The sequence below is a fragment of the Perca flavescens genome, chromosome 23 (assembly GCF_004354835.1).
Source record: "Perca flavescens isolate YP-PL-M2 chromosome 23, PFLA_1.0, whole genome shotgun sequence".
In the NCBI taxonomy this organism is placed as follows: domain Eukaryota; kingdom Metazoa; phylum Chordata; class Actinopteri; order Perciformes; family Percidae; genus Perca; species Perca flavescens.
Window position 1 is genome coordinate 18,129,112 of NC_041353.1, and position 23,816 is coordinate 18,152,927.

The window sequence follows — 23,816 nt, forward strand, 5'->3', positions numbered from 1 at the left end:
TTTCACATTAAGAAAAAAGTATTTTACTCATGATGAGTTGGAACTTCTGGGTAACCTAGTTAAAAGGTAACATAGTTGACAATTTCCCAATTTTAGCCCATAACTTCAATGGTAGACCTAGCATGGCTAACAACATGTACTTTTCTTTATCAGGTCAACCATTAATTCCAACATATTTTGGAATTGGAACCACAACATAGTTAACTAATACGCCATTACAGATAAAATATTTTTTTCAAATGAGAGGACACTCATTAGAATTTATTAAAACTCCTCTGATGCTGGGTAGATGCTAGATCACACCTGATACCTGTCATTGCGCAGGCGTTAACACTTGGGCTTCTACACCGTTCAAAAGATGTTACTGAAAGTGTCTCTCGCTCGCTTGGTTGCCAGTGTTGTTGATAATTGCTTCCCAATTCCGGATCACATTCCTGCTGGAACATTATGTAGCTTTTGGTTTAGAAGAATTTACAAGACTCTTTTAGAGCAACAAAAAGTGATGCCAAGGGGTCCTGACCACACTAACAGCGACCATTACCACATGAATAGATGATAACAGCCTTCTGAACCTACTAGTAGGTGTAGCAGGCCCCTTCTAAGCCATATCTTTGAGGCTGATAACCACTGGTAACGCCCATTCAGTGGAGTGATAACATTCAAAATGGTGATGCAGGTTGATTTAAAAAAATCAACTATCTATTACCAATCGAAGTAAGCAAGAAAATATTTTGGGAACCGTTTAAGGTTTAGGTCCCCGTACGGGCCAAGTACGGTGGTGGACTGGTAGTGCCCTTGAGTGCCTTGAGCAAGGCACAGATCGGCCAACTGCTCGGGGTGCCTGTCCATGGGGCAGCCCTGAACTCTGACATCTCTCCATTAGTGCATGTATAGGTCCTGAGCACGTGTGTGTATTTGGGTCTGTGGATGTTGTGTGTAACTGTAACAACAGAGTGTAAAAATTGAATTGATAAAGTATGTATTCAACTTCTTGTAATCCTTCCAGTGCTGGTCAGACAAACTGCTGGGCATTACTCAACCGGAGCAGTGTTTGTGTGTGGGGGCGTGTCTGTGTGTGTGAGTGCTGGAGGTGTTGGATGGATTGTATTTACATGGTCAACAAGTTGACATGAGAAGCTGGGTTACTTTAGATTGCTTGTGATAAGATGTCAACCACAACATCCTGCCAGGTACTTTCGCTACTTTACCACTGCCTCATCTCAGGTAAATACTTTTTCTGTTATTTTCCCTTCTAACTCTACAGTAAGGTCTTTTTTTAAGATGCACTGAGGAAATATTGTACTATTTACCTGTGTTTCAGTGTAAATTACTGGTAAATTGTCAGTATTGTGATCAGAAAAATGACTAACAATGTACATTTTGTAACAAATCTTAAATTCTAAGTTTCTTGTATGACAGGTTGGGGACAATTCTTATAACTAAAGTGAAAAAAATGTAATGTCCGCAACACGGCTTTAAACTTGGTGGGGCTATTTAGACCTAATCAAACTAATTGAAGTCATATGGTGGGTCAGCTGATTGTAAGGCCTACATATATCCCTTCATCAAATGTGTCCACCATTTGCCTGAAGAAGACCCAGCAGGGTCGAAACGTTGCTTTTGTAATAAATATGGGAGTTTAAAGCAGTGTTGCGGACATTACATTTTTTTCACTTTAGTATTTTTCATTTGTCCTGCACCTGCCAGAAGGTGGGATGTGCACACAATTACTTTTATAAAATCTTTGACAATTCTGATAACATCACACCGCTACACACACTGACATTGTTAACCAGTTACCTTATTTAACAGAAGAAAGAAGAAAACGTTAAGGAAGAAAGTAGTTCATTTTGACATGTTGTATATTTTGAAGAAATCAATTTGATAAAATCAGATGAATGCTCATAATCTTGGTGTGTTTCTGCAGGTCCTTTGGCGGTGTGTTTTTCTAACTCCTTTCCGTTGAGCACACAGCAGCATTGTGAGTGTAGAGACTATAAAAACACAGCTTGCTGCCTCAACTTCAAGGTCGGTAACATGTTACCCTTACATAGTAGTTGTACAGCCTTAATCTTTTAAATCCATGTTTGTGAACACAAATGGATATGTGATTGTGCAGTTTTAAAATCTCATTGTAAAGATTTTCTTTACACAGTTGTCTTGGTATTTCATTTCTCTGTCAGTATAATCTGTGACAAATAGTGCACCTGATGATGGGAAAGCATTAACAAAAAAAAGCCTAATTTTTCTCTTGATCCGATAAAATGTGAGACTTTGAAATTAAATGAGAGTTTGAATACATGAAAAGTTTTTTCATGCTTTTGCTTGCTCATGGAATGAGAACAGATTAGTTTAAAAGTATAACGGAGTGTTAAAATGCATGTGTCAGACTCAGTAAAGTGCTTTTTGTTTTTTTATTGGTTCACTTTGTTAATAAGGTGAGTTTATTACATGCTTTTTGGTCATATGAAAAAATTTAGCAATTAATTAATATTAGTTGATAACATTGATTTATTACTCTGGCGGACACATTTTGTGTACCTGTGGAGCCTCATCTGTTCTTGTAACATATTCACAGAATAGTCTATGACCTATAGCACCGTGTGAATCCCTTTTAATCTCTAATATCTTTGTGGTAAGGTTACGGCTGGTCAGCTGCACACACAAGCATGATTTACTGGTAACACAAAGAAAGATTTAAGATTTCACTAAACATTTCTCCACAACCCAGACTTTGTATTGTATCAATAAATCTTTGTCTATCATGATGTCAAAATGAAGATAACAATCAAACATGTTTTACATTAGATTACATTCAAACCAATCTAATCTAAATGAAAGTAAATCCAATCAGTGTTGAAAGCAGGTATGAAGTACTGTAGGTCTTGTGTGTGATCCTAATCCATCATGGGAGGAGGAGTCTGTGTTAATACAGTCATTCAAAAGCTTCTTACAAATGTCTAAAAAAATCTCCAAATTCTTTATTCAGATTGACAAGTGTACTGTGATTTGTAAATGTGTAGACAAAACGATGTGTAGATCTCTGCCATGACAGAAGTGTAGCAAAAGTCAAGTCAAACAACTTCCTCTCCGAGGCTATTTAGCAGAGGCACCGATCGTCATTGGTTTAAAGAAATGCCAATAAACCAGAACAGGTTTTTCTCCCATCCCAAAATGCTGTGTGGACTAGCAAGACCCTCCTTCGCAGCGCTGTGGAGGAAGGTCTGGAGATGAGAGACTAGTTTTTGTATGAAACCCAGATGTAAAATGTTAATTAGTGAGCTTTATAGGTGCCGGTTAGTGGATGTTGTTGTAGGCGGGAAAACACAGGAAGTAAAACTAGACAAGACAGAAAACCAGACTACCAAAATAAAACAGGAAACGGAAACCTACACAACCATCACCAAAACATACACAATCAACAGGAAACAAAACCCACAGTACAGAAACATAAACAATCAATAGGGAAATAAAGGAAACTGAAACCGAAATATACAAACAGGAAACAGAAATCTAAACAACCCCAACAGAAGTATAAACAACCCCAACAGAAGTATAAACAACCCCAACAGAAGTATAAACAACCCCAACAGAAGTATACACAACCACAACAGAACCTGCAGTAATAGTTCACATCATGAATTAGAATCTGGCTTCTGGGAGCTTGGAGCTCTGTAGTCTATATTCACAACGTTCCACTTCCGGGATTGCTCCATTGCCGATGGAAATTCTGCTGAATTTCACTCTTTAGCCCAGATATCCGTTGCCCTGGGCTTCCTTTGTTAGCATTTTAAACTCCGGTCGATATATGAGGACCTTCTCTCAGATCTCTGCAGGGTAAATCCAGACAGACAGAACAAAATAAAACAACTTTTGGAATGCTGTGTGGACTCGCCAGACCCTCCTCCGCAGAGCTGTGAACGAAGGTCTGGCAATGCGAGACTAGGGGCTATGGGAGAAAGTTGTTGTTAGGTAGATATTAAGATTAAAAGACACATGTTTGCCCAGACTGAGTGAAAAGTATTGCTGCTGACCCCAACTAAGCCCTAGTAGGATGCTGCACGAGCTCGTGTTTTGCACCATATTTACCTTGATATAGACTTGGGCAATCGCTTATATTTTCAAATCATCAAATCGTGGTTACTCAAGATCACAGATATGCGATCTGATCCCCAGTCTGACAGGCTGGCTACATTGAACACGTAATTGGACATAACTATGCATATGTAGAGCGGGTTCCACTTTAATCTTTAAACTGTCTGCTCCGACTCAGCTGTCCTGCCTCCTGCTTGGCTGACGTGCAGCGGTAAGCTGATAGCGTCATGCTTTGGTAGCTCAACGCAGTTGATTTTGACATATTCTTCATTACAGCGGATAATTATCCGGTTTACATTTAACCTACACTAGCACTTACAGCTCTCTTTTTCTTTCAGTTACTTTCTCACTAATCCCACAGTTGTTTACATGCTATTAACTGTGTTTACTACTATAGTGTCCATTTCACTTGATAGAATAATGTTTTGTTCAAAACTAAGACAAAAAAATCCAAATGCAAGCCCTTCAATGAAGTAAAAAACTAAACATAACCTGTTATAATGTACTTTACTTTCAGAATGATATTCTTGGGGTTGATTACTGGACTCTACTTCCTCTCTAACATGCTCTGGGGAGGCGTCTGCCGCACAGTTGTCAAGAGACAGAAGAAGTTAACACTGAGGAATCAGGCTGAAGAAAATGGACTAGAGGGTAACGCGGTGGAAAATGGACATGCCAACATCAGCACTGGCAAAAACAAAGAAGACGGGGACGATGAGAGCACTATTTAAGGTGTTTGGGGAAGGCAAGACCTCAACCCTCAGTTGAAGCTCCAGCGGGACTCGGAGAGCCCCACACCCGGTTGCAGCGGCCCATCCCCCGGCCATGACCAGAGCTTGCTTTGCTGATGTTGTGCCCTCATTTTGCATCCCTGCCAAGAATTGCACCCGCTTGGGCAGCAACAATAATTTCTGCTGAGAATTACATCCACCTCATGGGCAGCAACAATAATTTCTGCCGAATAATGTGTCTCTTAACCCTCATTGCTATCCGAGAATTGCATCCAGGTAGCAAGGAAATTATAAACAGACAACAGTCTGATAAAACATTGACGTCTCTAAACGTTCTAAAATTATAATCATGCTTGATGAACATGACAAATAAATGTATATAGCCTAGTTTTTAAACAGTAGCTACTTTGCCTTATAAAATCATTATTTTCCCTTGTGAATGCAAGTCTCAGCAGGGATGTGGAACTTGGCACGTGTTAACCCTCTGAAGATGGTCCATCTGCGGCTGCAGGACCTGGAGCTCACCGCCAGTGTTTCAGTTTGACTGTTAAAAAGTGATACAATAATTAAAAGGTATTTATTTAGAAGCAAGCTGGTTGGTTAGTTAGCTAATGCTAGCTTGCAATTCCACCAAGCTTCCATGCTACATAAATAAGCCGGACAGACCTGGCGATAGAAACCCTGCTTTCCCCGTTCCCCGATTATTTATTTTTTTACAAGCTCTCATGTGTTTTTTTTCTTTGTGTGATTTCAAATTCAGATCACATGTTTGTGAATATTTTTTACAAGTGCAAATTTTAACATACAAGTTCAGATTTTTTGTTCCGCAAGTTCTCACATTGTATTCTACAAGCTCTCACCTGTTGCAACATATTTACCTTCATAGCATTCCCTGTACAGCCTGGAACACTGCATTTACAACCATGGTTCATTTTCAATATCCTTGAAAAACTTCTAATGTAATTCCCCTGGAAGTGTTAATTGTTTGGTTTTGATTAGAGATGCACCGATAGACCGGCTGGCTACCGGCGACAGGCAGGTCAGTCTGACATATACCCGTTTCATGCCTGTCAATGCTACAATTAACTGACAACATAAGTTATACGAGTTAAGGCCGTTTTATAGTCGTGCGTAAAATCAACGGCGTAGTCCCGCAGACCCCCGCAGACCCCTCTGCGTCTACGCCGGACCTACGCCGTAGCCTGATGCGCACCTCTCGAAAAATGTAACTACACGTCGTAGTGACGCACGTCTCTCGGCCGTGGCTTGGCAGCGTTCCATAAACAACATGAAATCAAGGAGGGGGTTAACTTTTCCTGCTCCAGATTTCCCACCTTGGTCAGAAAACACATGGGACATGGCACATGGTTTCTCTCACTAATCGCCGTCACTCTCTCACTTCTCCGTTGCTATATCACCCACTCCCCCCCACACACACATGCCTGCTCAACGCACACACCAGCGCCCATATAAACATCAGGCCACTTATGTAGGCCATGGTGAGAGCTCTGCGTGGAGCCTCAGCACAACAGTAAAACGGCCAGTTCTCAAGGACGCACACACGGACGCGACAGCACAGTCTCTTTTTCCTTTTTCTCAACTTTCCCACCGTGTGTCGCGAGTACCCGCTCGCGATGTGAAGCGCGTGTCCGCGCTAGTCTCGCATGTAGGGAACCTCGGGAATTAACCTGCAACATGTCAGCTGTTTGGGAATTCTTCAGCGTGTTTGCAGAAGATAACAAGTTTGCAATATGCAACACCTGCAAGGAAAAAGTAGGGCGTGGAGGGACGACACCAAAAACCAAAATTACATTTTTTTAGTTGGATATTGGATGTGAATAGAAGGAAATGGTTCTAACATTGTCCTTTAGATGTGTGTGAATTTCCCACACCAGGAGTAATTTATATAGTTCTATTTTATAGTGATCCATTATCTGTTCTGTGTTCTGTGCACAATGTTCTATTAAAGAAAAGATAGAAAATAAATATTTTTTTGTGCTGTAAAGGGGTTAGAAAAAATGAAATTGGAATCTGCTAAAATCGTTATCGGCTGGCCTAACTCAATGAAAATCAGAAATCGGAATCGGCCTAGAAAGTTGTAATCGGTGCATCTCTAGTTCTGATGTAATTAACACAACAGAAGTTTGGGTTGGAATGAGGCAGTAATTAAGGCTAATCAGTTGATTAGATAGCTGCTGGGTACATAAAGTACATTTAAACCAAAAAGTACATTGTTTTTAAAACACAAGCATTGTTTTAACTTTTTAAAACCCAACAATATGACTGTATTTGTTACACTAATGGTGTTGTAATGTGTTTGTAGAGAAGAAAATGCCAGGTGGAGAGGGAAAAAAGAAAGAGATCACCTGCAGGAGGGACTGAACCAAGTAAAAAGGTAATGTTCTTAGGCTAGCCTACAACACTGGACAAATTGCCTTATCATTGAAAAATCCTAGGCCTAGGCTACTGAATTTGTTTCCAAGTGTGCATACATGTATATGTGGTTGTTCTGTTTAACTTAAAGGCAATTTGTTTGCATTGTGCTTGTATTTTCTGTTTTAGATGCTCTTACACAGCAGATGGAGACAGTTTTAGGCTAGGCTATAGGCATACAAGTTTTCAAATGTTCCATCACTTTTTAACATCCTGGCTGTAGATAAAGCAGGATATTCATTATAGGCTATTTAATTTAGGGCATTACATTTTCATATACTGAGCAATCATTTTCTATGGCTTAATAACGATTGAAATTCCATTGCATTCACGTCAATCCTTAGTTCAGTTGAAATTTCAAAATTGTTTCAATATTCCTAATAATTTAAATACCATTGAAATTCTGTTGATCTATGGACAGGATTTCAACATTGTTTCAATATTAAAAGAGGATGCAAAATGATGTAGAATCAACATAAGAGTTCAATGGAATGTTGATTTAAGTGACTGTTTGCTATCTGGGATGGTAACCACTATTTGTCAAGGCCACTAAGCGTGTGTTGTTGCTAACGGAAGGCACGGATGTGTCTGAGATAGATAAAACACTGTTTGTTTATTGTTATTGTAAAAACATTTTTTTGTTTGAATTTAAATATATATAAAAAAATCTCCCTTTAAACACTTTTGGCCTGAAGTAATTAAATAGAGTGTAAGGTAAAGCCTTTCTACAATATGATTGATGCAGTACAAAAGAACAGCAATGGTTAATCGTGGGATGGTACTGAAATATTGTTTTGTTCATCAGGAAAAAAGAATACTCCCTTTACTTTGATGTGTGTGATCTTGTTGTACATTAAAAACCAAAAGGGCGCGATTGCAAAAGTGGTGCTATCTGTATAGGTAGATGTGAACAGCTTATCTTTTTTCACTTTAATCCCTAAACTTGAGTAAATATACTTAGTTATATTTCTCCACTGTTAATGCTATTTCTGAGTTTATTAATGGGTTCTTGCTTCAGCCAAATATACCCAATAATTTATTTTGACTGACCAAACATATTTCCCATGTCTATGACGTGATGTTTTAGTCCTTAATGTAGTGTGCTTTACTCTTATTGACTCTTTATTTCCTTTATGTTGAAAGTAGCAGAGGACTTTGAAATTGATGCATTAAAAGCACAAATTGATGCATAAAAAGGTGTCTCTTGCTGTGGGCTTACTGATAAGTCTTTGTTTTCTGTGGAAAATAAGGGACGACTGGCTTTTTTGCTACATAACTGTTTTGACAGAGCTTTTTATGGCAGGCACGGTGAGTTATTATTATGACAAGTTATTATAGGCTACCCAATGCCAGTAAAATGTCAGCAAAACACTATGATTTATTTTCCCTTGCCAATATTGGACAGTTTGTGATAAAGCCTACTGTAGAAGTATTTTCTAGTGATTTACTGTATTTAGCTACTTAAAACACTACTTACATTGGAATTTAGTTTGACCTTCAACAAATCCGAAGTTACTGCAGTTATAGTTTAGTAATAGTTCACTGTTCACAATATATATATATATATATATATATATTATATCACATACTGTCATAATTTATCATATTATACTATATTATGTTAATATGTTCTTATTCTTCTGATTTGTGTGTCACATTCTATATTACAGTGATATTACATATATATTTAATACAGACAAACACTAAGTGCCATAATTGAATCATCACTAATTAGTAGTGAAATCAGCTGGCTGAGTTCATTGGTGGAATAAACACATGGCAGGACTTTTACTTTCTGGACCTGGAATTGACACCTCTGGTCCTGTCTTGGCATCAATAAAGGTTAATCTTATCTTATTTTACTTAAAGTTTAGTTACATGCAGTGAAAGTACTCCTTAGTACAAATAATATCTACACAGCTCGGCTTTAATAAAGCCTGCTGATGTGGTGATAAGCCACTTCATCCGTTTACCACCTCACTGATATAGGTTAAGAAGCTTTTTAACTCAGTATGCCGTTCCAAGTCTAATCTTTGCATGAAAAGAAATCTAGCTGCAGGTCTTCAAACATCATGGGGTACTCTCCCTCAGCTTTCAAACTGAAAAACAACTAACTATTTCCTGGTTCATGCACATTTATTATTTTGTATATCCGGACAAGGTCTGGTTCATCAGTGTTTGCTAAAGGCAGCACTTCTTTGTTTATAATACAGGAATTCTTATTTTACCCATTATGTGTGAGGTAATGACATGGATTTTAACATTTCTGACAGGAAACAAGAGGATTAAAGGGTTACAGTAAAAGAACAGGCTTAAGTTTCAAACTCTCTTTAGCAGTTCATGTTGAGTCTTCTGAAATGTGTTTCTGCATCCATCCTCACCTCTCTCTTTCACACACACTCACAATTTCCCACAGGAGTAAATATCAGAGGGATTTTTGCATGAAATAGACAACTTAAAACTGTAAATGCAATATGATAAGCAGGATATGCTTGGAATTCATTCATTTTTCAGCATTTGGTTATAATTTCCACATTTCTGTAGCTTGATTGACACCAGATGCAAATTTGCCGGAAGTTCGTCACGGTTTTCCTAGGCAAACATTTCTGCTAAATTAACAAGTGATGTTTAATCTGAGTTATTTTTTCTATCTCTAGATCCTGGTACAGGGTTGGTGGTTAAGGGTGTGTGCCTATGGACACTGCATATATAAGCCATTTGGTGGACTGTCTGTGCAGTTCCTCCTGGTTTCACAGCGAGAGCATCAGGCAGCATGACCTCACAGCGATGGATGCTGGCATTCTGCTTTTCACTGGCCTCAGGTACCATGCAAATGTTTATTTAATCATCGGAATACAAATTAATTCTTCTAATCAGAAAAAGCAGCAGGGGACAAGAATATTTAAAAATCCAAATGCTACAATATGTCCAAAAAAAAAACGACTGAATTTTAGCAGCATTAACAGCAAAATGATTAAGGTGCAGTATTTTAAAATTTGCCATATTGTATGAAATTACATATTGTTTTTCAAAATATGATGCACTGCTGTAGATTAAACTACTTAGTAGCACTCAATAGTCCAATAATATAATTAGTTAATTATTTTTACACAAACAGGAGCAGTTTTTTCTCAATGATGAGTACTTTTACTTTTGATACTAAAGTAGAGTCAGCTAATAATAAGTGATATTTTCAATACAGGAGTTTAACTTGTAATGGAGCATTTAATATGGCGCAATTGCTACTTTTACTTTTTTAAAGGTGCCCTGCCACACGTATTTCATTACTTTGTGGTAATGTCTGAAGTTCTACCATGGACTTTGTAACATATTTTGTGGAAAAAATGCCTTGGTTACCTTGTTTCAAGTAATAATTTTATATTATAAATCATGTTTAATTGCACTTTGACACAGTATTTCTCTCCTAGTTTTAAGCCCGGGGGAATCTATCACAGCAAAAGAAACTCAGAAATGTGAGTATTGAATCAATCACTCTTGATTCAATTCAATTCAATTCAATTCAATTCAATTCAATTGAATCTGTTAATTATACAGATACATTTTTTTAACATCATTATTATGTTATATGTATACATGGTTTGTATATTTATGAAAGTCATTCTGTTATATCACAGTTTAATTTCTCTGAAATTGTAAAATATTTTTTATTTTATTTAGTTTATTTTATCCAATAGTATTTTATTCTGTTTCTTACTATTCATTTGATGCTTTCTGGACCTAGGCAAAAAGCTTATTACACTGCGTGTTGTACTGTAACGTGATTAGTGATGTATAGACCTGAAATAATAGTTGATCATGTGGCATATTAATTTTAAAGTGGTACTCTCAAAAATCTTACAATGCACTTTAATGTACAAAATGTGAATTTGCTTTTTTTTTCATGATTGGAGGAATGAAACAAAAGAAATTCAAAGCTATTAGATTTCATTATTGAGTTCTGAATTGGTGGGACACCGGCACCCTAGAGGGCACTTTATCACGTTTTCTACACTGGCAGGGCATGTATGTGGCTTGTGTATGTGAATGTATTAATGTTTTATGTTTTATGTTAGTCTGACGCCATCCTTGGATAGTATAGTAGGGCCGGACAATATATCCATATTTTATATTGATATCGTGATATGAGAGTAGATATTGTCTTGGATTTTGGATATCGTAATATCCTAATATGACATAAGTGTTGTCTTTTACTGGTTTTAAAGGCTGCATCACAGTCAAGTGATGTAATTTTCTGAACTTACCAGACTGTTCTAGCTGTTCCATTATTTGCCTTGAACCACTTAGTCATCGTATCCACATTATGGATGATTTATAAAAAATCTCATTTGCTGTTCAAAAATCAAATCTCATTCGCTGTTTGCCAGCAGCAGCAGACATCTTCTTTGTTTTCAAATAGCAGGGAATTCACACGGAACCGTCGCAACTATGCCGTCCTTATGTTAAGCCCACCCACCGGCTTGATACACAATGTGATTGGTTTGACCAGAAAATTAACTTCTGCTCTTTAACACGTTTTATTTACTGGAAGAGCACTTATTTTAAATAGCATAATCAAATAAATTCATGTATTGCTTCGTTATTGAATTCAGTCATGTCTTGAGCCACTGTCTACACACAAAAAGGGACCAACTAATTTCTGGGTTATTTCAACCCATAAAATTGGGTAACTCTTTTTGACCCAACTTCTGGGTTAAATACTTGACCCAAATGTTAGGTTAAAATAACCCAACAGTGTAGTCAATATAACCCAACTTCTGGATTAAATACCTGACCCAAATGTTTGGTTAAAATAACCCAACAGTGTAGTTAATATAACCCAACTTCTGGGTCAAAAGAACAACCCCATTTTCTGGGTTGAAATAACTCAGAAATTAGTTGGTCCCTTTTTAACCCAGGAGTTGGATCACAAATAACCTAACTTGGGTTACTATGCCAGTATTATTTCAGATAATAAAACTTTGTTGTAGGGAGTGTTCGTTATTTATTTAAGGGGCCAGCAGAGGAGTTTTGGGACCTTCAGTCAAAATAGACCAGATCCTCAGACCATTTCAGTAGATTTACTCACTAACATTTTTGTGGAAACACAATAAGCATGGAAACTAAATGCACACTGGAATCTATTCCAGAACAACTGCAGGCAGGGGGCGTTCTTCTTCTACGGGGGTAGAGAGGGAAAGAAGTGTTTCTTCTTCCTCTTCTTCTGAATTTCTGGCAGACTGATGTGTATTTTATAGGGGCAAAGGTTTAATATATGAACTTATTTCTTAGTTAATATATTCACGTTTAGAGGGTGTGTCACTTTATTTCTCCTTCAAATACTGGTGATACTGTTTTATCATAATGTACACAACACACAGGTGTGATTGTTCATATTATAAACTATGTTGACATGATAATATAATAACTCCATAAAATACACCTCTCCAACAAAAAATACATGAGAGAGAGAGAGAGAGAGAGAGAGAGAGAGAGAGAGAGAGAGAGAGAGAGAGAGAGAGAGAGAGAGAGAGAGAACCCAGGAATTGGGTAAAAATATTAGCCCTATAACCCAGAAAATGGTTACTCTGAAAAAATAACCCATCATTTTAACACAAATACACAATAACACAAATAACCCAGAAACTGGGTTGAAGAAATAACCCATGAGTTTTTAGTGTCTAGTATTAATCAGTACATTGTGATTAGACACTTGCAGGACATTTGGCAGCGGGGTCGTCCAGCGTTTCAGCGGTTCAAGTTTCTATGTTCGCTCCAACTGCCCATTCACCCTAACCCGTTTCACCCACAACCGGGTGGAATGTGATATCACCACACGGCGTGGTGACAACGGGCTGCTGGTCCAAGTTGAGATCATAATCAACAAAGTCAGGACTGTTGTGCAGAATGGGAGCATCCTGGTGGAGAAGAAAAGGTGATGCAGCTTCATTACAAGAACACCGCAGCCACACAGAAAACCAAATGATGAATCAGTTTGATCTAGTTTGATAAACTCAAAATGTATAATAAAAAAAAAATAAATGACATTATTCACTTCATTTCATAATTGTTTTTATTCCGCTCAAGGACACAGACAAATTTTATAATCAAATCACAAATTATTTGCTATATCACATTACATATCCATGATCAGAAATGAGCTGGATAAAGACTAAATCAGCCACACTTAGAGTAAAAGTATTAGAATGCTGCAGGTGAGTATTTTGCCAAAAAGCACAACTCATTCACTTACAGTAGATGACATTCATACTATATAGCCATGTGGTTTTTATGCATTCTAAATATTATTGTTAGTTGATTATTGGCTTTGACTCTGGGCCACTGCATTATTAATAGTTTGCCTCTCATAGTTAAGTTAAATGAAAACATAAAGAGTGTTGCGACAGTTCTGCAAGGTGACTAAGTGGACATTGTAATACTTAATATGTAACTAGTTTTATCCCTACTGATACAGTATCTCTGTATGTTAATTTGTTGACAGTGTTTCCCTTCCATACGACCACACCTACCAGCACATCTTTCACTACGGCATCTACACTAAACTGAAGAGCTCGCTGCTCCCTCTGTCTGTCGCCTGGCACAATGTACCGGGAGGAATAGACTCTTTGTGGGTGAGTTGACAACATACAGTAGACACACACGAGAGCATAAACACAGGCACACAGATGCATGGACACATCATCCATATCTCATATCTATATAATATATAATATATAATAATAATTAGTAATTGGTACTGGTTTGGTACTGCCGAGCAGTACCTTCACCCACTGAAGCCTTTTTTTTTTTTTTTTTTTTTTTATACTTGTTGTTAAGGTGGAGCTAGAGCAGGAGCTGAGCACCGACATGACTGGACTGTGTGGAAACAACGTCCCAGGTATATAGGTTAAATTACTAGAATTGATAGCAAGATTGTATTATAGCAATAGTAACATTAGCAGAAATACTTTTAGTAGTAGCAGCAAATATAGTATTGGTGGTAGCAGCAGTAGTACAAATAGTGGTTATAATAGCCAATACATGAGTTTTCTATGGAATTGGTATGCTTTTGTTTAGTTGTTTGTGATGTTAAAAGTAAAGTGAAACCATAAGTGTAAAATGAATGCTAATGTGAGGTTTTCTACTGTAGCTGATTATACAAATGCACACATTATGTTTATGCAAACTTTTGACATTTGTTTGCATACAGTTTGCTCTAAGAATGTACAATTCTCATGAAATCAGGCAACAAGGAGCAGCTGATTAAGGAGAGCGTACTTCCTGAGGACACATGTCAAACCCGAGATCTTAAGTCACCTCTGAATCCAGTAAGTTAACTGTTGCAACAAATGTGTGTTACGATTTCAAACACAACAGAGTGAATTTTGGTACTGCTCCTCTGTATGTACTTTCTTTGGATTTTTTTCACTCATTGGAAAGAAAAACACAGGGTATGAATTAAATACACTAGGGACAACCCAAAAACATACTGTAATGCCAAGATATTGTGTCATAAATGTCATACCGCAACTTATTTTTTTTGTAAATTTATGTTTTTGGGAGGCAATCTATTCAGCTGTGTTTAAACATAAAATTGTTTAGTTTGACCACTCACACCATACAATGTAAGTCCTAGTTCCAGATGTTCAGTTGGTTTCTCTGATGATATTTGTAGGTATGCCGGGAATTTGTTTCCACGGACTTGGAATGTCTACTACCCAGGGCTTCCCAATATTTCCAACTCTGTGAAGAGAACATTTACGGCTATGAAATGAGCAAATACATCGGCTGTGCTTTCTTCAATGAAGTTGTCCAACAGTGTGGAAACAACAGCGAAATCTGGAAGAGATGGAGAAGTGTAACCAAATGTGGTAGGTGCTCTTTAAAACTAGATTTTAAAGATCTTCAAATTGTTTGGCTCAAATTCATGTTTGGACACTTGATGAGCATGTTTCTGTGGGTTAATGCAGCGGAACCAAGTTGTTCAGGAGACCTGGTTTATGTGGAACAGGGCGCGGCCTTTGTTCCCAGCTGCTCAAATCCAAACCCTAGATTCTCAAACCAAGAACTCACCAGCTCCTGTGTCTGCCCAGAGGGTGAGCACTGCCTGACTTCATCATGTAGCTCTTCACATGTTGTTTCATTGTTTTTTTTTGCCTGTGTGAGCCAAATAATAAAACGTAATTTAATTTGTGTTGTAGGCAAGGTGCTTAATGATCACGCAGATGGCTTCCATTGTGTGAGTGTGTCCAGCTGCCCCTGTGTCTTTGCTGGTAGGAGATACTCACCCGGAGACGTGCGCACATCCAAGTGTCAGTCATGGTAAATCAGCGGAAAAACCTACTGAATATCTATGAATTGCAAATTTCCATCTGGGATCAATATAATTATCCTATTTGAAGATTTTGATTTACATTTCATCCTCGTTTCTTTCCACAGTATGTGCGACAGTGGGAAATGGAAATGCTCTGAAAAAAACTGCCCTACCAGATGTCTCATTGAAGGGCAGTTTGTGAGAACATTTGATGGCAAACAATATGCCCTCCCCGGTAAATGTACATATGTGGCTTCAAAGGTGAATGTTATTCCCACTACCCCTCTATATAACATTAACCAATGTTGTCTTTTTTTTTTTATCATACTCACTGTTTTTTTTTAAATTATTCTTTAAGGGTCTCAACTGGACGATAAAAATCAAGTTTTCTGATAAGGCACCCTTTCTGGAAACAGTCACTCTTCTGCTTTCTCAGGTACAAGCAGTCTTTGAGAGTTGAATTTAAAGGGGTGATAGAATGATTATATAGGGTATTTCACAGTGTTCCTTATGGTCTCCTAATGGGGTATGCAACATTGGTTGTGCTGAAAATGGCCTGGTTGATATTTTATTGGCCCTTATGCATCCCTGTGTTTTGGCCCTATTTGTAACAAGAGCTTTTCTTCCAAATATGGTATGCTCATGAATATTTAGATGAGCTGCGTGCTGATTGGTTGAGCAAATCCCCATACACACACATTAAAGATGCGCGCTGATTGGTTGAGCGATTCCCCATACACACACATTAGAGACGCGCGCTGATTGGTTGAGTGAATCCCCATACACACACATTAGAGACACGCGCTGATTGGTTGAGTGAATCCCCATACACACACATTAGAGACGCAACAGAATCTCATATTCCAGACACTACAATGTTTCGTTACCAAATTCACTTTTGAGACTTTTTTATGCGAGAAATCAACTATAAAGCTCAAATATGGGCTGTTTTACGAAAATTGATGGCTAATTGCAAATTTGGAAAGACGTGTCGGACTTTAGGAGCTCCACACAGTCTGACGAGAAAGCGGCAGCCTGCTGGGCTCCATACCCAGGGCAAAGTCACCCTTTGTGGATTACACTGCACTACTGGGACTCCACGGCCGGCTGCCGGCATAACTATAATATATTTACTCACTCACACACACACCGGGCATTTAGCAGGAAGAGGGGAGCTGCAGGCCCTGGAGCTCGCAGCACCTCTACCCCAAGGTCTTATAAAGCTAACGCTGTCCGATTTCAATTTTATACATTTTTGTGAATTTCAGAGGAATTCTAAGAGGAGGCTAGCTAGCTCTCATTGATAGAGCTCCATCCATTTACCAATGAGACTCGCGGACAAGAGGCGTTTATTTCACCGATCATTTGTTTAAATAACTCAACACATTATAATTACACACATTATAAGATTAACTGGAACCTGTGGTAAGAGATTGCTGGCGTAACAAGCTCGCTGACCGCGCTCTCACTCACACACACACCGGGCATTTAGCAGGAAGAGGGGAGCTGCAGGCCCTGGAGCTCTGTCCAGGCAGCGGCGTTTGGTAGTCCATTCACCCAAAAAACTGACTTTGCGCGTCTATGGAGTGCCGTGGGCTGCCAGCCATGACGGAGCTCAATCGAGCTCACAGCAGGCCGGGGTCTGTGAAGGAAGGCAGGCCAGGCGGCGAGGCAGCAACACAGGCAGCACTGTCCGCTGAGCTCCGACATGCAGTCGGACAAAATTTGCAAATAGACATACATTTTTGGAAAACGGCCCATATTTGACCTCTACATAGTTGAGTTCTCGCATAAAATAGTCTCAGAAGTGAATTGAATGGTAAAATAGCAGATGAACAATGTATACAATTTCTGAGATCTGCACGACCTAGATTCAGAAGATTAGCTGATCTCAGGTCAGTTGTGTAGCCTATGTAAATGTTGGGGCGTGACAAAGAGAGAGACTAGAGCCAAATGAGGAGGAGCCGCCGAGTTGACGTCAACTAGGCGGCTCGTTGAGATTTGCCCATTTTCAGAGGCAGTTTCAAATTGTGAGATTTGCAGAGGAAAGAGGTGTCAATGGGATTTAGAAGTTCTATGTATGTCCTAGTTACCCACTAAACTTTCATTATTCAACTATGACAAGGTAAAATCCGTTTAGCATTTTATCACCCCTTTAAAACAATATGTTCTGTCAAACAAATGTCAAGCAACAGTTAGGTACAGTCACTGAATGCTAATGTCTTTCTTTTTTGGATTTGCAGGACATGTATATGTTTTCAGACAACATGGTTAAATTCGGAGAGGAGGAGATCACTGAACTTCATCAGTCTGGTAAGAAAAAATACAAAATGGGAAGAATTGTTGTCCATTGCATCTGTTGACTGGACCTTAATTTGAAATATGTTATATGTCTGGTAGCCTAGTAATCTGTCCATAATGGCTTTTTAACCCACTCACCCAATCACTTACCACTCTGTCACCTGTCAGATCACGCTCTGGTTTTCTGGCAGTCCTCCATGTATGTCCAGGTCCACACATCGTTTGGTATGAAGATCCAAGTCCAGGTGTCTCCTGAAATCCAACTGTACATCACCCCACCCAGAAACCACACCGAGGTGATCTCAGGTTAGGATCTCAGTCCACTAACAAATCAAAATATATTGACATCAGCGTTCTTTGGGATTCACTTCCATCGTGGCTAAGAAAAAAAAAACGTCTATATGCTCTGGCATGGTTAATCATAGTCGGTCTGTCATTCAGGTCTTTGTGGAAACGACAACAGTGACACCACAGACGACTTCACCACCAGCAGCAGGATCATCGAGAACTCGGCTCAACCTTTTGCTCAGTCCTGGAGTGTGGGTGACTGTCGGGTGAACATACACAGTACTTGCATCAACAAAGACAATGGTACCAATTAATAATAAAAATGTTACTTTAAAATGTTGGAAATATGTGTATAAATTCATACATAATGTTTTATTTGTCTAAAAAAATCAGACATGAAAGAATATATTACACTTTGGAATTAAAACACTGGAATTTGCTAATTAGTTTGCACCTGCTTACTTGTCTGAGATACTTTTAAAGCTTCAGTGCGTAACTTTTGATATTAATAAACGTCCGTTACATTCAAGCCATTGCCAAATGAATTGCTACAAAGCCAATGAAGACTATCATCTCCACACAACTCTCTCTGTATTTCTCAGTATGTGTCAGCTGTGTTCAGAAGATTGTGGCGTCCGGTGACTTTTGAGCGCAGAAACTCAAGTGAAGATAATTACCTCGTCTGAAGAGTCCATCATGTTTTTTTAATCCATCGTGTCCTCCGTGGCTACTAGCAACTGCGTGGAGGAGGGTTGCGTTGGGGGTTGAATCATGTGGACACGCCGACAGTTTTGTTGTCAGTACTTCGAATTTCTCATGGGGGCGACAGAAACTACGCACTATAGCTTTAAATACAAGTTAAAACATATTTCATGAGCTCTGATGTCAATATGTATTTTCGCAGAAATATTTGCCGATGAGAAGTGCTCTGTGTTGACAAACCCAACTGGAGTATTTGCTCCATGTCATGGTTATATCCCAATTGATCACTACCACACGGTAAGACTTTTGCACTGAAATTGACCCTTAATAAGTTTTGTCATTTTTAGCAATTAACTGTCGTTGACATATCAATGTGCGACTCGTTAACAAAATAAATATTTTCATTTTCAGGCTTGCATCCAAAGAACATGCAACTGTGGTAGAAGTCTTCCGCAGTGCTTGTGTGTTGCCCTGGGCAGCTATGCCAAAGCCTGTGCCAATATGGGTGTTTTAGTTGGTGACTGGAGGAGAGCCACCAACTGCAGTGAGTTCAGCTTTGATAAATATACAAGTTATTCTGTCTGCATCGTCCCACTTTGTTGTTCACAGTCCACTGAAAACACTTTTGCGATAATGATAAAAGCATGATTAGGTACAGCTAGGTTGAATCAACAACCGTGTTACAATTGCCAAGAGTGGAAGCTTTATTTGTTAATGGGAATGTCACATATTAGTACTAGTAGTAATACAAATCAGTGGCATATTTAACGGTAATCACAATATTGTGTTGCAGCTTTGAAATGTCAGAAGAACCAAGTATTCTCCTACAACATGCAAGCCTGCAACCACACATGCCGTTCCCTGTCTGGCCATGACCCTCGCTGTGGGCTGGAAGACGCTCCTGTGGAGGGCTGTGGCTGTCCAGAGGGAACTCACCTGAACCAAGGAGACACCTGTTCCACAAAGGCAGAGTGCGATTGTCACCACTACCGCGGTACAACGCCCCCAGGCCCTGTTGTTATCGACAGTCGACAGTGGTGAGCTGACCATCTAAGTACAGATTACGGACACTTAAAATGCTTGAATACCATTTATCTTAACATTTTACATCTGTAGTTTACTTTCCCAGTGGCTGAGGCTATTACTCACTGTCTGCCCTAACCAAATCTTCCCAATGCTGTTATAGTATGCTCAATTGTGTAGTCAATCCCGGTGATGTACACATACTTGTTGTGTATCTTTTATATCTGTAACCAAATGCTGTGTCTATTGCAGTGTCTGTGAGAATGGAGAACTGAAATGTTCTCAGGATTGTGGTAAATATAAATACATATTCCTTTATCATAAACATATCTAAATTATGCTGATCCTTCGTTACATTTGCTCCATTGTTGGAAATTCACCTAGAATTATGGTAATAAAAAATCCTTTTAACTCTATAATAATGTTTAAATTTCATGATTGTTTGTATCAGGGTGCAGAAATGGGAAGGTTTGTGTTCATTGCTCCAAGAATGTTGTTAACACAGCTCCGAAAACCTGTGACAGTCTCAGCAAACCAATGGTAGGTCAACAGATATATATAATTATGTACACTGCTGGCTTATTCTTGTATTGTTATAGAATATATTATGACTTAACATATTTTTGTGGTGATGTGATGCTTTTTTTTTTGAGAGCAACTACCTCTGAAAGCTCTCATTTTAATTTTTACATAAACTTCCTGTCAGTGAATTGCATCCCTAAAATATCCCCTTTGTCCAAAACAGGTTTCCTTAATTGTGATGGAGGGTAAAACATTTCCTTGAGCTAAAAGATTTTCTTTTGGTGTGATTTCCAGGGTCCCTGTGAGAGTGGCTGTTACTGCCCAATCGACCAGTACGAAGATCACCGTGGAAACTGTGTTTCTCTGCACAACTGCACCTGTATGTACAGTGGCAAAGTATTCAGTGCAGGACAGCATGTCAAAACCAACTGTAAAACATGGTAACGCCTGCATTATTGCTGCTTTCCTATTTGTTAATTCAAAAAGTCTTTTTTTCCCCTTGAAAAGCTAATAAAACCATGATGCAGAGGCTGACTGAACTGTTTACATCACTCTATCTTGCAGTGTCTGTGGTCAGGGTCAGTGGGACTGCAAAGACGAGCCGTGTCCTGGGAAATGTCAAGTTTACGGAAACGGACACTACCAGACCTTTGACTCCAAATGGTACCGCTTTGATGGACATTGTCAGTACACACTTGTAGAGGTGAGACCAAACATAAAAGTGGAAACAAAATCCACTGCTCACATGTTTCTTTGCTGAAGCCTTGGCCTCCAAAGCACCACAGACACAGTAAAGGACACAGTATATCAAAGGACACAGTATATCAACTAAATACCACAGGGCATTTAAAAAAATATATAGGCTAAAGTTTACCATATCTTTCATAAGGGTATGTATCTAACTGTGATCTTTTTACTTCAGGATGGCTGTGGAACTAGAAACGGCACCTTCTCTGTCAGAGTGGAGGGTGTCCCCTGCTGTGATGAGGCGCTTACCTGCTCTCGCTCTATCGTCCTCAACCTGCAGGTAGACGACTGTTTCTGGGATTCACATTTTTCTTCACTAAGACCTTGAGCTATTGTCCACATGTTTATCATCTGTCTTACTATCTTCACACTGTAATATCCATTCCACTATTCATTCATTTTCATCTTCACACACTTCACGAGTCAAATAAGTTGTTACATACTCAGATCATTCAGTCATCATTAAAGAATAAATATATGCTGGATTTTATGGCAGATCAATAGAATCAGGAAAGTCTGGTAACTTCTCCCTTATGAATTACATTTCTTTTCCTCATAATGAGTTGTACCTGTGCTGTCCTAAAAGGGCGAGGTCACCCTGACACTGAGTGACATGAAGGTGACCAGACGCCATCATGAAGGCTGGACTCTGAAGGACCATTCCCTTTACTCCACACACACTGTGGGACTCTACATCATAATCTCAGTGCCAAGCAGAGGGATAACTCTCATTTGGGACAAACACACCCGGATCACCATAGAGCTGCATGAAAAATGGAGGGTAAGTGATTTTAAAATGTAGTGGTTAATGTATCACTTGTGATTACACACTTTGATCCTCAGTATAAATTAATATTAGAAACTACTCAACATAAGGTGATTTTAAAAAATCTAAAATCCACATTTTGTTCAATTGCTTAATGTCTTTTTGCTTGAAAATGTCCGACTTTGGCAGTATCAGAAAATATTATGTTTCAGCATTGACCATTACTGATACATCCATCCAGTCAGCACTTCCTTTAATTTTAAGTGTAATTTCTGAACTTTTTAACCCTCTCTCCTGCAGAACAGAGTGTGCGGCCTCTGTGGGAATTTTGACTTCAACGAGATGAATGACCTACAGATAAGTGGCTCAGCAGGTAAATGGGTCTTTTCTTTGTTTTATGACGGACTTTTACTTTTGTCATGGTGGTCAAAATAACACAAGAATTTATTCTTTTAGTGGTGTCCGGTCCCCTGGCATTTGGCAACAGCTGGAAAGCCGCCACACCCCCTTGCTCTGATGTGACCAAAGAGATATTTCCATGTGAACGCAACTCTTACTGCTTAGCCTGGGCCCAGCGGCGCTGTATGATCATTAAAGGAGACACATTCAAAGATTGCCACTTAAAAGTATGCATTTTACATATTTATCATGCTACCAACACGTACAGTAATACCCTTTATAGAGAGCCCTTAACGTCTATTCTGGGTGTTCTACAATCTCCAGGTGGAGCCAGATCCCTACTACCAAGCCTGTGTGCAGGAGTCCTGCTCCTGTGAGTTTGAAGGGAAGTTTCTGGGCTTCTGCACAGCTGTGGCAGCCTACGCAGAGGCCTGCAGCGACCAGAATGTGTGTGTAAAATGGAGGACACCTGATTTGTGCCGTAAGTTAAGACCCTTTTTTAACCCTTACTAACATTAGTTTAAACTTAACTATTAAAGCCATATTTTTTTCAGATGGGAGGGAGATAACAGTAATGTGACATTTAATAACAATGTTAAACTTAGATCCTTAAGTCACTTGAGTCTTTTTATTAAATTGTCTCGTCACAAGGCAAAACTCACTTTTTTCGAGGGCTATGCTAAGAATGCGGAAGATGCATCACCTCTTCGTTAAGTTTACTTTTGTGCTAAAGATTTCACTAACTTGACACATACAGTACATTACAGTCAATTTGAAAGTAAATATCAAAGTTTCTTTACACGAGTACGCATACACATACTTTATGTACTTTTACACAGGGTTCCAGAGTGCGATCAATTTGGTCGCAAATGCGACCAAAATTTGTAAGGGTGCGACTAAGATTTTTCCTAGGTCACACCGGTGCACCTAACAACCTCGCATCCGCTGCCTCTCCACGAATGAAGCAATGTCGTTTCTATGGATATGGTTTAATGTTGCGTTACATGACCCATTCCTTCTGTAAAGCCATTCCTGTGTTTGGATCTCTCCTCCACGCAGCCCCGCCCCCATTCACTCACACACGGACCGGCTCACCTGCAACATCACGGTCCACATGCTGACATTTGTCTACAGTTTTAATTGTTATTATACAGCTGTATATTGTTAAGTATGAGAGGGAAACCTTTGGTACCAGTGTTTCCGCTGGTAACTAGCCTACCTGTTATTGCGGCCGCCACGGCGAAAAACACAGAAGAAGTTATTGAATGCAACTAACTTAAAGGAACACGGCGACTTATTGGGAATTTAGCTTATTCACCGTAACTCCCAGAGTTAGAGAAGTCGATACATACCCTTCTCATCTCCGTGCGTGCTGTAAGGCTGTCTGACGGCTCCAGCGGCATCAGGCCAGTACAGAACATCAGGTGAATGGTTCCAGTAATCCTACTGCTCCGAATAAGTGACAAAATAACGCCAACATGTTCCTATTTACATGTTG

General features: G+C 39.1%; 1 protein-coding gene and 1 long non-coding RNA gene across 2 annotated transcripts in view; both read left to right on the forward strand.

Annotated features, from left to right (window-relative positions):
* The first annotated feature begins 742 nt into the window (after window positions 1-742).
* LOC114550262 (uncharacterized) lies at window positions 743-5,375 on the forward strand. The gene is made up of 3 exons (XR_003691661.1): window positions 743-1,224; window positions 1,928-2,028; window positions 4,613-5,375. It is a non-coding gene; the product is annotated as an uncharacterized LOC114550262 (long non-coding RNA).
* A 4,570-nt stretch (window positions 5,376-9,945) lies between these two features.
* The window catches only part of LOC114550517 (mucin-19), a 36,118-nt gene continuing 22,247 nt past the window's right edge, over window positions 9,946-23,816 (forward strand). The window contains exons 1-26 of the mRNA XM_028571325.1: window positions 9,946-10,081; window positions 10,688-10,732; window positions 12,966-13,191; window positions 13,759-13,888; window positions 14,094-14,154; window positions 14,502-14,584; window positions 14,932-15,127; window positions 15,227-15,352; window positions 15,458-15,578; window positions 15,696-15,831; window positions 15,929-16,006; window positions 17,814-17,883; window positions 18,040-18,177; window positions 18,313-18,462; window positions 19,064-19,158; window positions 19,273-19,405; window positions 19,655-19,898; window positions 20,137-20,177; window positions 20,336-20,424; window positions 20,701-20,846; window positions 20,971-21,109; window positions 21,329-21,433; window positions 21,740-21,934; window positions 22,220-22,292; window positions 22,376-22,545; window positions 22,643-22,799. Of these exons, the coding sequence (XP_028427126.1) occupies window positions 10,033-10,081; window positions 10,688-10,732; window positions 12,966-13,191; window positions 13,759-13,888; window positions 14,094-14,154; window positions 14,502-14,584; window positions 14,932-15,127; window positions 15,227-15,352; window positions 15,458-15,578; window positions 15,696-15,831; window positions 15,929-16,006; window positions 17,814-17,883; window positions 18,040-18,177; window positions 18,313-18,462; window positions 19,064-19,158; window positions 19,273-19,405; window positions 19,655-19,898; window positions 20,137-20,177; window positions 20,336-20,424; window positions 20,701-20,846; window positions 20,971-21,109; window positions 21,329-21,433; window positions 21,740-21,934; window positions 22,220-22,292; window positions 22,376-22,545; window positions 22,643-22,799 (3,196 nt within the window). The 5' untranslated portion in view covers window positions 9,946-10,032. The remainder of the gene's footprint in view (window positions 10,082-10,687; window positions 10,733-12,965; window positions 13,192-13,758; window positions 13,889-14,093; window positions 14,155-14,501; window positions 14,585-14,931; window positions 15,128-15,226; window positions 15,353-15,457; window positions 15,579-15,695; window positions 15,832-15,928; window positions 16,007-17,813; window positions 17,884-18,039; window positions 18,178-18,312; window positions 18,463-19,063; window positions 19,159-19,272; window positions 19,406-19,654; window positions 19,899-20,136; window positions 20,178-20,335; window positions 20,425-20,700; window positions 20,847-20,970; window positions 21,110-21,328; window positions 21,434-21,739; window positions 21,935-22,219; window positions 22,293-22,375; window positions 22,546-22,642; window positions 22,800-23,816) is intronic.